Source organism: Stegodyphus dumicola, chromosome 5, assembly GCF_044657685.1.
Source record: "Stegodyphus dumicola isolate Sdum_Otavi_A_Nest chromosome 5, ASM4465768v1".
Taxonomy (NCBI): Eukaryota; Metazoa; Arthropoda; class Arachnida; order Araneae; family Eresidae; genus Stegodyphus; species Stegodyphus dumicola.
Window position 1 is genome coordinate 124,635,119 of NC_140772.1, and position 16,294 is coordinate 124,651,412.

General features: G+C 33.2%; 1 protein-coding gene across 2 annotated transcripts in view; it reads right to left on the minus strand.

The window, feature by feature from the left end:
* Fbw5 (F-box and WD repeat domain containing 5) overlaps positions 1-16,294 on the minus strand; it is a 111,942-nt gene that overhangs the window by 63,980 nt on the left and 31,668 nt on the right. For both annotated transcript variants that reach the window (XM_085817024.1, XM_085817023.1), the window contains one exon: positions 12,961-13,144. In XM_085817024.1, the coding sequence (XP_085673150.1) occupies positions 12,961-13,144 (184 nt within the window). The remainder of the gene's footprint in view (positions 1-12,960; positions 13,145-16,294) is intronic.

Sequence of the window (16,294 nt, forward strand, 5' to 3'; positions counted from 1 at the left end):
TTTTATTTCATATATTTGTTCATGTGTTTAATTATTTTATAAAATTAACTTTAATATTTTGTTAATATTCATAATTATATTTCTTTTATGCTGAATGGCAACAAGTAGTTCATATTTATATTTAAATTTCTTTATGCTGAATGGCAACTAGTTCTGATTCATGATTGCTAGGTTTTGGTTTCAAAACGTTGCTCGTAGCGTCGCATATTCGATAGCTGGAAAATAAAATGCAATAAACTTAGCTATTTGTTTTTAATTCATTCTGTTCCTAATCATAAATTAATTTTAAACATTAGTAGCCAAGGCCACATCGTGGTGACCCTGATTAATTTTCGAAATGTCAACAAATGACTCTTCTGAAACTGCTATGAAAGATACGATGCAGTCACCAGTCACCGGAGCTTCATAAGGTGAGTGTCAAAATACCTCCTTTTTGGTAACCGGAAATATGGTTTTTTCAAGTTGAAGCTCAGTTCAAAATTAGTAATATCGTTTCAGAAGAAACGAAATTTAATTATTTAGTTTCACAGCTTGAACCTAAGTTCGTCGAAAATATTTGGGACATTGTAACAAAAGATAGTGCCACAAAATATTCGGATGCTAAAATTAGGTTATTACATTTATTCAAAGAAAGTGAAAATGTACGGATTAAACGTTTGATTACTGGTATCGAACTTGGAGACATGAAACCAAGCCAACTTTTGCAGAAGTTGAGATCAGTTGCTACTACAGATGTGTCTCTGAAAATCTAATCAAAACTTTATGGCAGGAGAAGCTCAATAAAAAATATATTATTAGTTAGTGATGAAGATGTATCCAAGTTAGCGTTTATGGCAGATAAAATTAGTGATATGAATCACAAACCAGAAGTATTTAGTGCTAATGCTTCTTCCGTTCCCGCAAATGATTTATTGCACAAAATTACCTCTCTTGAACAAAAAAATTGATCAAATAACCATTCGCTCAAGACGCAGGGACTCGGATTTACGTAATTCCCGTTCAAGCTCTCGAAGCCGATCTCGTAAACGATATGACCCTACTGGCAAATTTTGTTTCTATCACTTTCGATTTGGAGCAAAATGTATTCGAGAGAAATGCCAGCCTCCGTGTGCTTGGGTAAAAAACGATTCCAAAAACCAGGAAAACTCGAATCTGCAGTAGGTTCAGCGGCAAATGCTGCTGCAGAAAATATGAAGGATTGTCGCAAATTTCGTTTATTCGTTCGTGACCGAAAATCAAATTTGCACTTTCTTATTGACAGTGGAGCTGATGTAAGCATAATTCCTGCTACTTCACAGAATAAATGTAAAACTGAATACAAACTGTATGCAGCTAATGGCACAGATATTTTCACTTATGGCATAGAAACGCTAACTCTTGATTTGGGATTACGTCGTGATTTTCAGTTTCAATTCATAATTGCTGATGTCACAAAAGGTATTTTAGGAGCTGACTTTCTTCACAAATATAAACTGCTTATCGATGTAAATAAGAAAAAATTAATTGATGGCGTAACACAGCTTTGTGTCCAGTGTGATGTCGCTGCTATTTCCACTGATTACGCAGTAACCACATTAAATAAATCCATAAAAATTTTCGATTTACTGTCGAAATATCTCGAAATTTCTAAACCTAACCTTTTTCCTACACAAATTAAACATGGTGTTACACATTTTATTACGACTGATGGTCAACCCGTTTATTCAAAGGCACGACAGCTCGATCCAAAACGCTTAGCTATAGCTAAAGAGGAATTTAAATTTATGCTTGACAATGGAATAATTCGTCCATCAAACTCCCAGTGGTCAAGCCCCTTGCACCTTGTTACGAAAAAGGATGGTTCATATCGTCCTTGCGGGGACTACCGACGATTGAATGCGCAGACGATACCTGATCGATAACCAATTCCTCGCATTGAAGATTTTCATCATATTTTAAGAGGTACAAATATTTTTTCTAAAATTGATTTATTCAAAGCTTATTTTCAAATTCCCATTGCAGAAGAAGACAAATGTAAAATGGCCCTCATCACTCCTTTCGGCTTACAGGGTTCGTACACATTTCCTTATATGAAAATTAAGGACTTTTAAGGACCATCAAAGAAAAAATTAAGGACCTATCAGAAAAAAAAAAAAAAAAAAAAAAAAAAAAAAAAAAAAATTCAATAGAATAAAGCAATTATCCATACAACCGACTTTATGCTTGTAATTTCACTTTAAAAAACTAACAGAAGTGTGTATTATGCACTATTATTAAATTCAATTTAATACTTACCATAAAACAATTTTGAAAATTAAACTAACTCCCTACAAGTTATGAAGTATATAACATTAAATTAGGAACATAATTTCTTGAAAAACATGTATAAGTATATTTTACACTGATAACAGTCACTATTTTAGAGATTTACATGATTATTATTTAACTTATTTGATATTTATTTAAATAGAGTCAACTACTATTATAATCACAATGTAAGAATATTTTGCAGATTAAAATAACTGATTTGTAAACATACAATTTATTTCCTTGGTTTTTTGAAAGATACTAGAATAATAAACTGTACAATAAAAGATACAAAACATTTGTGCTTTTTTTAAATCTGAAATCTTCCTTTTCTTTAACTATTCTTCTAAGTTCATTTGCTTTGATAAACAAATCAATGTTCCTGCTGGTCTCAGCTTCATCTGCTAAAGCATCTACTTCTTCATTAATATCTTTAATGTCCCTTTGAAGAAATTTTTTCTCCTGCCTTATATAATCAATTTCTTCCTCAATAATATTTCTTTTCCTCTTTGAATTTTTAGATTTAGTTAAAGATTTTTGTTCTTCTAAATATTGAACTTCTAAATAACGAACTCCACTTCTTGCAGAAGCTGCTGCTGATCTCATTTCTTTACTAATTTCGATATTAAGAACACCTCCAGAAAATTTTATGTAATCAAATACTGTGCGTTGAAAAATGTATGATGAGTCACTTAAATTTTCAATTTCAATTGCTTTATTTACAGAGAAGCCCCTTTCCACAGAGGCCTGTTCATGTGACAAGATAAGAATACTTGTCACAGTGAATACTTGAATATTGAAAATATACATTTTTTACTATATATATATATATATATATATATATATATAATTTATTTCCTAAACAATATTGATTAATTGATTATATTATCTCCTAAGTTTAATTAACGTAGAATTATTTTAAAAGAGTGAATCCATACTGGTAAGTTATATTTTGAAAGTATACAGTACAAAGTCCGAGATCCGGACATCTAATATCTGGAATGATCTAAAATCCGGACCTCAAAGCCACCACCAACCAATTGCGCATTAGATTTTTTTCCTCATCATAAAAAAACATGCCGGAAATCCCGATTCTTAATCTCAGTTTGGCGCTAAATAAAATATCTCATTATTGAAGAAATAATTATTTTAGCATAAATTTGTGTGATTAGTAACTTTACTCCATAGCTGCGTATCTGCTTGGCATAATCTTCTTGGCATAATCTCATTGTTAATTTTACACCAACTAATATTTTATATCCTTGATGCCGAAATCGCGAATCATTATTTATTGTATTTTGCTTTCATCACCGCATGTTTATCAACGGATGACAACTTGAGCGATGAATCATGCAGCGACGCCAAATAACAGAGTATTATCCGATTACAGATTTAAGTTTAATGCGCTAAAATGTTGACAAGGGGAGATTTAGCAGAAATTTCTTTCCTTATGCTAAAAATAGATTTTGTTAATGATACTCATAGGACAAACGATTATATTTAGTGCTATTTGAATTAAGAATAACTGATTTGTTATTCACATAAAGTCAGAACCAGCGCCAGAGCTCGCATGGCCGCACCAGGCGGCAGAATTTAGCGAAGTTAAACAGAAGTTTTTCATTGCGATGACAATGCCCAATCATCAATCAATTAACGGAGGGCGAAATCTGTAGTATGGTTCTAAATCCAGAAAATACAGCTACCGATAGTGAAGAAAGTAACAGAGAGGTTACTGAACGAGAAAAAATTTTGATTGACAAGTTATTCGGAATTCTCGACACAGCAATTACAGGACTTGAACAATGGAACTTAATAACTGAACAAGAAATTATATGTCTATAGTATTAGTCTAAAGTATTAGCAGAGAAAACAAATCAAACAACTCACATTGAAAGAAATGTTTAATAAAGTAAACATATAAATATTAAGCTCTTTTCTTTTGTAAATTTTGATACCCTTTAAATCATAAATGCTTTATTATTTCATAAATCACGATTTCATATTTTCAGTTTTATAATTTCTACGTGCCATCTTAGTAGATTTAATATGATCTAATATCCGGAAAAATCTCAAATCTGGGATCGCCCAAGTCCCGACGAGTCCAGACCTCGGACTTTGTACTGTATAAATAAATATATATATATATATATAATACGGAATGTATATTTTCAGTTAAACTTCTACCCAATAACTTAAGTAATTCATGAAAGTTAATTTTGCATCTAGTTAATTCAGGAAAATTAGTTTCAATTAGTTGTTTTCAGCTTTAAAAATATTAAAAAATTTTTAGTTAGTTATTTTCAACTAATAATTGTATCGCCATTAGCAAAAATTATGCATTACTATCAACAACATAGGTTTAAACCAAATACTTAATTGTCTATTGAAGCTTCAAAACGTATTTCCGAACTTCACTTTTTCTCGGCTAGCGTTACCGAATTTGCCCTTGGCGACCTAAAATCGAAATGGAGCCAACAGATTTCCCGCGAAATCGATAACACACCCTCTGCAGAAATAAACTCATAATCCCGATATCCCATACATATAGTATGTGCAAAAGAGAATAAACTCCGTAGAAGGTGATAAAAAATTAATTTATGGCTTAATTGAAACAAACACAGAAATTAAGCCAAGCAAAACCGTGTAAAAACAAATTGAAATGATAAAACGAAACTTAATTTTCATGTGAATTTTCAGCGCTGACTCTCCCATTCTAGAAATTTCAATTTGTTTCAGACAAAGACCACATTTAAGAATTGCCATCCATCAATATCCAGTCTTTGTAGTCAGCTTGATGAAGCCACAGTTTATTGAAAATGCACTTTCCAGGCATCTCGTTCCTATTGGCGTCGGAAGGGTTGTGGCCTTCCAGGTTGGAATTGCTCTAATTTTGGCAAATATTTTCAGAATTCCCCCCCCCCTCTTTTTTTTTCTCGAGCACCTTCATCATCACTTTCGCCTCTTAAAGAACTTTCGGCTTCACGCTTTCGTCACAGTCTGCCTAAATTTATGGATAACACCTGTTTCGAAAGATTGCGTGAATAGCCAATCAGACACCGATACTTCCGTTCGGGTAGCTAATTGTTTTTTTTTAATCGTTTGCAACGCAAATCCTCCAACAGATTGGTTAAGAGCCGTGTAATTTTAATTCCATATTCATGAGAAATCGTAATTCACACTTAGAATGGCAATCATTAAGCAAAATTAAGGACCGTTTATTCATTTTGGCTAAAATTAAGAACTTTTAAGGACCAAAAATTATTTTTGAAAAAATTAAGGACTTTTAAGGACCGTACGAACCCTGGCTTATATGAATTTTTTAAAAAATGCTCCTGCAACGTTCCAACGATTTATTCACGAAGTCTTTAGAGGAATTCGTTTAGAGGAAATTTAGAATTCGTTTTTCCCTATTTAGACGATATACTCATTGCATCCAGTACCCATGAAGAACACGAAAATCACCTTAAATTAGTTTTCGAAAGATTACATACATTTGGGTTAAGAATTAATGTTTCAAAATCTGTATTTGCTGTTCCACAAATCGAGTTTCTAGGCTACCTAATTACACCTAAGGGTTCCTGTCCTTTGCCAGAAAGAGTTCAAGCTATTATTAACTACAAACGACCAGAAACAATTCATGAAATTAGAACTTTTCTTGGAATACTTAACTTTTATCGTCGTTATATAAAAGATGCAGCGAAGAATCAAGCATTGTTACATGCACATCTTAAGGGAGCTAAAAAGGAGGACAAACGTAAAATCGAATGGACTGAAGAAGCTGAAAAACAGTTTGAAAAGTGCAAGAATGACCTGGTGAATACGGCACTGTTATCTTTTCCCAATTCTGAACTACCTCTGGCGTTATTTACAGATGCTTCAGATACCGCGATTGGCTCAGTGTTGCAACAATACGAAAACTCCTCGTGGAAGCCAATAGCATTTTTTTCTAAAAAATTAAATGATACTCAGCAAAAATATAGCACCTATGATAGAGAACTATTAAGCATATATCTTTCAGTTAAGACACTTTAAGCATTATCTAGAAGGAAGAGTATTTACAATTTATACAGATCACAAGCCCTTAATATTCGCCTTTCGTCAAAAACTTGACAAAGCAGCACCTAGACAGGCTCGCCAACTTCAATACATCTCCCAGTTTTCGACTGATATCAAATATGTAAAAGGTGAGAATAATATTGTGACGGATACATTATCTAGAGTTAATGAAATTTCATCGATAGATTATGATAAAATAGCTGATGAACTCAAGATGAAGAACTGAAGAGTTTGCAAACCACTACTTCCTTGAGTTTAAAGCAATGTTCTCTACCTTCGGGGAAATATTTGTGGTGTGATACATCAACTAAACATATTCGGCCGTATATTCCTAAAGCTTTCAGAAAACACGTCTTTCAGCGAATTCATGGTTTATCACATCCAGGAATAAAATCGACTATGAAATTAATGACATCAAAATTCATTTGGCCTAACATAAAAAAAGATGTACAGTTGTGGACAAGAACCTGCATTCCTTGCTAAAAAGCTAAAATCAGTCGGCATACCAAAACAAAATTAGGTGAGTTTGAAGTACCAACAGGAAGATTTTCTGTCATCCATATCGATCTCATAGGACCACTTCCACCATCTAAAGGGAATATTTATTGTCTTACTTGCATAGATATATTTTCGAATTGGATGGAAGCAATTCCTTTATAAAATATTTCCGCTGAGAACGTCGCAAGAGCCTTTTATAGCAACTGGATTGCGCGTTTCGGAACGCCAAGTAAACTCATTAGTGATCGTGGATCCCAATTTAAAAGTGATACATAACGAGCTTTGTCCAAAATCTGTGGCATCAATTTACAACACACTACTGCCTACCACCCCTCGTGTAATGGCAAAGCTGAGCGCCTTCATCGAACATTAAAAACAGCATTAAAAGGCCACAACAACATATCTTGGACGGATACGCTATCAACAGTACTTTTGGGTTTGCGTACTGCTTTTCAAGAAGATACAAATCATTCTATTGCGCAAGTAGTTTATGGCCAGAGTCTCAGACTTCCTGGAGAGTTTTTCAGCGAACGAAGTATCCCGACAGCATCGGAGACTTTTGCTAATAACCTCCAGAAACAGATGGAAGTTGTTGGACCGAGACTAATTCGTAAAAATTCATCTGAACGGATATTTGTACATAAAGACTTAAAAACTTGTTCTCATGTGTTTCAGCAAATAGATTGGGTAAAAAAACCTCTGGAACCTCCTTAAGAAGGACAATTTCCTGTTATTGATCGCAAGGACAAATATTTTACTATTAGCATAAAAGGAAAGCATGTTAATGTATCCCTGGATCGCTTGAAACCAGCATATATTTTAGCTGAGGAAAATTCCCAGTTGATACAACCTGGCTACAGTAACTTGCAGAGACCGGACTCAACTTCCGATGTGAATCAAAAACATTCTCGCACAGGCAGAACTATACGTTTACCTGTTAGATTCAAGGACTGACTAAATTATTCTGATAGTGGTTAACACTGCAATACTAGTTACTACCTATTTCTCCATCTTCGTAATGTAACTTAGTTACTGGTGGGGGAGTGGTGTAGTGGCCCAGTTATTGCATGAGAAATAATTATTTTTTATTTCATATATTTGTTCATGTGTTTAATTATTTTATAAAATTAACTTTAATATTTTGTTAATATTCATATTTATATTTCTTTTATGCTGAATGGCAACAAGTAGTTCATATTTATATTTAAATTTCTTTATGCTGAATGGCAACTAGTTCTGATTCATGATTGCTAGGTTTTGGTTTCAAAACGTTGCTCGTAGCGTCACATTTCGAAAGCTGGAAAATAAAATGCAATAAACTTAGGTACTTGTTTATAATTCATGCTGTTCCTAATCATAAATTAATTTTAAACATTAGTAGCCAAGACCACACATCTGTCCCCGGGCGCAGCATCTATGGGGCGCTAAATTGATGGTGCGAAATTTTAGAATGAAGTGTTTTTCATTCGTGGCACACAGAAAGGGGTGCAAAATGTTCAGTTGTTCCTGGTCGCTGAAAACTTTAGCTATGCTTCTGATTTTAGAAACCTATTGAAATCTCAAAATTCAGTCCCCCACCCACCCCTTTTTTTTGGCAAAGTCCAAATGACTATTATGATTCTTCAAAGAAGGTCTTGCCAAACTTTTTTCCACAGAATACTATAAATATTAAAATTTTGCATAAACCATACTTATTTCGATGCATTACTACAACAAATCACAAAATTGTGTAAAGGCCCATCCACATGAGTATGCTCACAACGTAGCTGCTGTTTTTCATTTTAGCCAGCATAAATTTGCATTATGCACAGAACACAAACCTGAGTTCATTCGCAATGTGAGCAAACAGCCAATAGCTGACTGAGTTCTTATTGTGTATCATATTAGGAAAAAAACTTCTTGTTCAATATGGCATCAGAATTACACAGCAATGAGTTTTTGTATAAGGAGATCGTAATTGTCCACAGCAATAAAATCATCAGGATTGTTTATGGCATCCTCACTTCTCTCAAACCATATATATTGGTAGAGATTTCAAATTCTCATTAAAAAGAAAAACTGTATATACATAAAGCAATGATCCAAAACAGTATACCCATATGCTTTACCTGTATGTAACAGTGTAAGCAATTGGAACCTAAATAAATTACAATTTCTATGAAATCAAATTCTCCTTAATTATTACAAATGTTCTTTACTTCATGTGTAACAAGAAGCTCTACACATATCTCAATATCAAATACATCAAAAGCTAACTTCAACAAAATAACAACTTCTAACATAAAGTGTTTGCCTGTAAAAGAATATCCAATAAAATACATCTACGAAATTTTTGAGGACAATTTACAGCCTGAGCCACACAACACTCATTTTACCTTTCCAGTGACTTCTATTTGTTCTATTATTTTTCCCGATAACTATATTCACAGATAGTTGAATGGTCAGTCAGCTGGATTAGGTTGTGAGTTTGAACACCACTGGTAACCACTGTAATTCAAAGCTTTTTCCCACTTCTGTAATTCTGGTTTATCACTAGCTTTTCTGATTTTGAAATATGTTTCTTATACTTAATCATGAATAATTTGATTCTTATTTTATTTATTATTATTATCGTTTTCAATTCTTATTTTATCTATTATTATTATTGTTTTCAATGTAGTTTAAAAATGTTCACTGTACATAGAAACCATTAATCCATTATGCAATGAAATATCTGTATCTCTTGTATAAATTATACCTTTATTTTTACCTTGTTGCATACTTTATTCCGTATATAATTTTACATAAACTGTCAAAATTTGAACCTCATTCTAAATTCAAAAAGAAAAAATACACACAAATAATAATAAAATTATTTACAAATTCATTTGGCAGCATCAAAGCCATCAATAAATTTCCAACTGATAATAAATGTACTGTTTTAGGCCTGCAAAGACATTTGGTGTCAATAAAAAACACGGTTTGATAATGAATTTAATCACTAAATGTTTGGAACAAAGACTGTACCAGAAATTACTAGAAATTATTCTAATTACTAGACCAGAAAATTTTAATATTACTTAAAATTTTCAATTATTCCCTGAATATCTTGTATCTTGAAAGAGTTGTAATTAAAAGAAAAATATTTAAAGAATTATAGACATCCAAACAAAACAATTAATAAAATAAATGCAAATGGAAGCTGTTATTCACATCTGATTTATAGGGCATAAATATTTTAACAGAGTTGTATTTTACTTTAATTACAAGCACATTAATTCAGAAATATTATTTTTAAAAATTAATATTGGAATTGATGGCCTTTCAATTTATAGAAAGAGAAGAAGTACTAAAAATTAAAATGCAATACTTTAACATTTTTACTTTTCTACATAAATGGGCATACTTACTTTTTTTTTACAGAAAAATTACATCATTTTAATCTTTTGCTGTGAATGCAATTTTCTCTATAATCCATTAAATTTTAACTTGCAAAAAATAAATTTTATTGGAGGAAATTTTTTCTTCTAATTTATATGCATAATAATATACAGAGGGAAATCAAATCATAAAATGCTTTATTTATTACACAAATTCCTTTACACATACTCCCATACCACACATAAAAAAGCAAGCCAAGGGAGAGAGGGGGAAGAACTATTAAAAAGCATGAAGTTGATTTTATTATATGGTGGATGGTGTTTCAAGTCATGTAATTCTCTATATACTATATTTCAAAACAATTTTATGAATCTTAATTTGAATAAAAACGGATTTGTGAGTATATTAACTTTAAGCTTTCTATCTTGTGTTGTTAAATTGCTTAATAAACAAAATTTCACAATAAATTGAACCAAGTGTGACATTTTTCTGACCAAACTACGAAACAGCAGATGAAACACTTTGAAATTGCAGCCTTCTATGAGTGTCACATGATTTTTTTCTCTTTGACAATTCTATTGGCAAAGCACAGACTTTGCTTGCGCCTTTGTTTGGATGACTTTTTGCCAGTGACGTGCGTTTCGTTCTGTGATTTACGTCTCTAGCATAGTCATGTGGATGCACTTTAAGTTATAATTTTCATATTTATAAAAAACCTTTTTTAACATCACAAATATTGTAATATCTTTTGTAATGCAGAGAAGTGAGAGGAAGAATGCAAAGAGTCTGGTTCAGAATGATTTAGTTTTAACTCAGCTTTATCCATATTGGTTGCTAAAACTTTCAGTTTCAAAATTTAAAATTATCATTGGCTGAAGTGTTATGTAAGTATTTGTGTCTTACATAACACTTCAGCACTATATAAAAAGCACTATACAATAGCACTATTATAAAAAGTTATGTTTTTAGGGTGAAGGGGCAAAACAAAAAAATTAAAAAGGAGACTTAAGGGAATGTGATAAGTAAAAGGAAGTTAAGAGAACGTTATAAAGTTTGTATTTAATGTTATATATTTTATTTTACATATTGGGTTGTTCATAAAGTAATTTCATTCTTTTATGCCCAAAAGCATTAGTTTTATTTCTAACCAGCCAACTTAATTCTAAACTGTATATTCAACTTTATTCTAAACTCTTATTGTCACTGTATATTTTGGCAGCTGATACATAAAGGCTATCTGTTGAAAAGTTTATTTGATTCAGTGGAATTTTTCCCTTGTTTGTTTTTTTATAGCCCATGAAATATGGAAAACCCACAACAGCATTTTTTTCATATTTTGCTTTTTTATTACTGAAAAGGTCACAATGCTGTTCAAGCAAAAAAAAAAAAAAAAAAAAAAAAAAAAAAAAAAAAAAGGTAAGATATGTAGGGAGAAGATGTGTTGACAGAACGAAAATGCCAAAACTGCTTCCCAAAATTATGTTCTGGCGATTTTGATACTAAAGATGTGCTGCATTATGAATTGCTAGTTGAAGCTGATAAATAAAATAAAGATATTGATTGAAGCAAATTGATGAATAACATGAGAAATCGCCAAGAGATTAAATTTGTCAAATTCAACTATTTATAACAATGTTAAATGATTTTATTTCATTTCAAAGCTTGATATATGGGTTCCATATGTTCTTAAAGAAAGAGATTTCCTCTATTGCATTGCATCTCAAATGCCAAGAAAATTATCTTTTTTCCATAATATAATGATAAACTGCTATAAATAATTATATAATATATATAAAACGTAAAATAATTTTCCTAAAAAAGTTTTTAAACAGTAAATTTAAGTCCATAACTTTTAAGAAAAATGTTTCTGGTTCGTTATAGGTATTTTGCACAGCATCTTAATAAAAACTTTTTTTTTCACTTAAATTATTTTATTGACCATGAAAATGTAGCCAAGCACAATTTATTGCCTTATGAATAAGTGTGATATCACAACACACTCATAACATCTCCATTTTCCTTTCATCGATTCTCAATAAACTACCTTTTGTTTTCATGAACAAGGATATAAGTTAACTGTTATCGCTGCACTACCCCCTTGCATTAAAAAAAAAAAAAAAAAAAAAAAAAAAAAAAAAAAAAAAAAGAGAGAGAGAGAGAGAGAGAAAGAGAGTGTGTGTGTGTGTGTGAGGACTGGGTGAAAGAATTAACATCTATTAAAAGAGAGGAAAATAGCTGGATATGGGTGACAAAACATGTGATATACTTTATCACATGTGATAAACTGGAACTATCACATGCAGGAAATTTGATCTCTCTACACACAGTTTTTGGTAAAACTGGAGGGCCTAATAAAATAACCGATGAAAGCCTTTTTATAAAGCACACACACAAAAAAAGAAGCAGGTTGAATACTTCCACAGCAGTGCCATTTGGTGGATTATGCAGAGAGACTGATGATGTTCTACTGAAACAGATGCAGATAAGAATGTGGCTCAAAATTCTCCATGAACAGCTGGTGCAATTTTAGCGTTCACTCCGTCAACTTACATAGCTCGATGGTAGCCAACTTCCATGGTTGGCAGGATAATATTTATGTGCCTATTTTTTTTTTATTTGCTATTTAAATGTTTGACTGTTTTGTCATCTCTCCCATCCATCAAAGACCCATGCGAGTCAAAATAACTTAAGAATAGGAATTAGCACACTGAGCAGTACTATTGTATTCCAAGATTAAAAAAGACTTAAATAATATCTTACCACTCAAGCCACTCCATTCTTCATCCCATGGTAATAAAGGATCTTCAAAATCAGAACTTGTATTATCATCATCATCACTTGACTCGGATGCAATTTCAGCACTTTCAGCACGACGATACTCTTGACTATAACGAATAGGACTATCCATAGTACACGCTTCCTTACTTTCCGCAGTGAAGTCCACCTTAAATAAAGTATTCCGTTAATATCTTAAAATCAGGTGGAAATTGATATGTAAAACTCCTTCTTACTTAAAAAAAAAAAAAAGGAAGAAGAAAGAAAAAAAGAAAGAGGATAAACATAAATAGAGAATATATTATTGTCCTATATTCTGCATTTATAGTAAAATTACCTCTTTTATGATTATCAATAAATTAAAATTAAATTATACTGTATTCATCTTGCTTTAATTTTGATTAATATGACTGCAAACAAAAGCAATAGAAGAGGAACATGAAACTAAAACATCTGTGATGGTGATCATTGTACTAAACTTTTGGATACATCACACCAACTTTTTCAAAGTGAAGAATGATGAAAGAATGGATACTTAACCAAAGAAAGTAGAAAGCTCCAGGATGCTCCACTATGGGAAATCTGTAATTTTAATCTGTTGATTAAAATTCCACATATTCAGATCAGTTAGACAAGGTTCTTGAGTAGAGAAGAAAAGATGTTAATATCATAAAGAACAAATCACAAACATCTACATAATTTTCAACTAATTATTATTGCTTGTTGTCAATACAGTAACTAGATTACATGATGGTTGTCCAAACAGATTCTCTCAATCCCAGAATGCACCTTTTAGACTGTGACTCAAGTCAATACTTAGGCAAGGGCTTCCATCTAGTGGAGAGAAGGGAACAATTTCTCACATTATCCCCCCCACAAAAAACCAAAGGTACAAGGAGTAAGAGATATCCGAGTGATGATCTGAACTCTCGGTCTGGAGTGGTGACCATTGGTGCTGCACTGTTGCTCAAGCTTACAGCAGGATTAGAGTCAGAAGGTATTGTGTGAGATGAATATGGAAGACTGTATGCCAGCATTTAATAAGTGCAGAGGCAAAGAGTCTCGGCAGTAATGTCAAGGGCCAACGAAGTCAACATGTACATGGTCGAATCATAGTGTGGTGGCCAAAAAAATTTGAAGTGAGCTCTTAGTATGTCGAGAGACGTGGGATCACTGGTAATGGGTACAGGCACAACACCATAAAATAATATCCTTGGAAACTGAAGGCCTTATGAAGCATGCAAGAAAATGTTTTTTAGTAGCATTGATGCCTGGGTGTGACAGGATGCCCAGAGAGTTGAAGATCTGTCTGTGAAATTTAGGCATAACATAAGGTTTGATCTGTTTATCACCTGTACCACACAATACTTGAAAATAAGGGGTGAGTGTTAGTAGTTGAAGCTTCAGTGAACAATTAGGATCACTGAAAAGAAACTTGAGTTTGTCATCTGCCATTTGGTCAACTTCAATGGCCGCAAAATCAACAGAAGCTTCAGTATCGATTCTTCAGATGCAGGATAACGTATCTGCAAAAATGTTATCAATCATAGCAACATGCTGTAATGTCTGTCAAAAACTGACCTATGTAGCTGAGTTGGCAGAACTGTCTGGGTGAACTACAGTCTCATATTTTGGTGAAAGCAAAAACTAATGGATGATGGGACATAAAAATTATAGCTTAACCGAGAAAAGTTTTCATGAAAAAAAAATGCAAGCAGTTGGTCACCTTTGTTGCTGATCCTTTTAAAACGGCTCTGATGGTGATGTCAGATGCATTGGTCATCAGGGACAATTCTGGCAAGATGTGTGGAAACCCACGGTTGTAGCTTGGGAGATCAGTTTCACATTTTTCAAACAGTGCAGAAATCTCTTCAGTCCAAAGGACTAGGCGCTTTTCATTTTTCTTAGAGTCCTTGAGAAATGCAACTAAGGGAGTCCGAGTATTTGCAGCTCTTTTCAACATCACAAAAAAGCATCAGAGTTGGACTACAATTTCTGTCTCGGAAAAATCAGGAAAAACTCTCTTTTTCTGATGAGAGCTGAATACTAGAAAGAGTTATTACAGAACTCAAAAATGAGACAGTGGTCTGGCCAAGCACATATTTTGCAGGTATAGTTTTAAGCCATGGCGATGTAAATGAGAGAAAACTTCATGTAACTAACTGCCTGGTGTATTTGTCCTCATCCTTGAAGGTCACTATTATATCATCCAAATAGGCCATACAACAGTCTAAACTGCTAAGACTTGGTGAATGTAACACTGGAAGGGTTGCCCAGCACTGTGTTAGCCAAAAGGCATATGGACAAATTTGAAAAGGCCAAAAGGGGTAGTTACAGAAGGGGGGACCATTTTTCAATGTCATCAGGATGAATTGAAATCTGGTCATGGGGAAGGTCAAAAGTGAAAAAGATGTCTTTGCCATAAGAAAACTGTATACAATCTTGGATGTGAGGAACCGGGCAGCAGCCGGCACAGTGACTGTATTGAAACGACCATAACTGCAAAACAGCCACACTCACCATCAGTCTTTTTGACCAGACAGCTAGCCCAAAAATATATACATAAAGCTTTTTAATATTATTTAGCATTTTATTTTATTATAATGTACAAAATTCTTGAAATACGTAGTGTATTCGGAAAGTAAGTACCGTTTCATTCTAGCGCCGTCGCAGCGCTGTGGTAGGCGTCCCCCACATGCGCACTAGTCTTTCTTGTTCACTGACTTTCAATTGTCGCCATTTTGGTTGCTCTATGTTGTGTTTTCAGTTTGCTGTTCACATTCAAAATGTAAGACAATTAGTTCTCCCGCTGACTGTGAGATTCGTGCCATGATTAAATTTTTGAACGCGAGGAATGTTAAACCGGCCGAAATTTATCGTTAAGTGACAGAAGTTAACGGTTAATACGCGATAAGTGATGGAATGGTGAGAAAGTGGGTAAGAATGTTTAATGCAGGTCAAACAAATGTCCACGCCGAGGCTCGCAGTGGTCGGCCTTCTGTTGTCACCGATGATTTGGTAAGGAAAGTTGATGAAGCAATTCATGAGAACAGATGCTTCAACAATGACAACTCTTTCAGAGGCATTTCCACAAATTTCACGTACTGTTTTGTTCGAAATTGTGTCTGACTGCTTGAATGATCGCAAACTGTGTTCCCGATGGCTTCCAAAAATGCTCACTGATGTTCACAAAACAAAGCGACTTGGTAGTGCCCTGACATTTCTCACGTGGTACAGTGATGAGGGAGAAAACTTTTTAAACCAAATTGTGACAAATGATGAAACTTGGGTGTGTCATTTCACACCAGAACCGAAACAA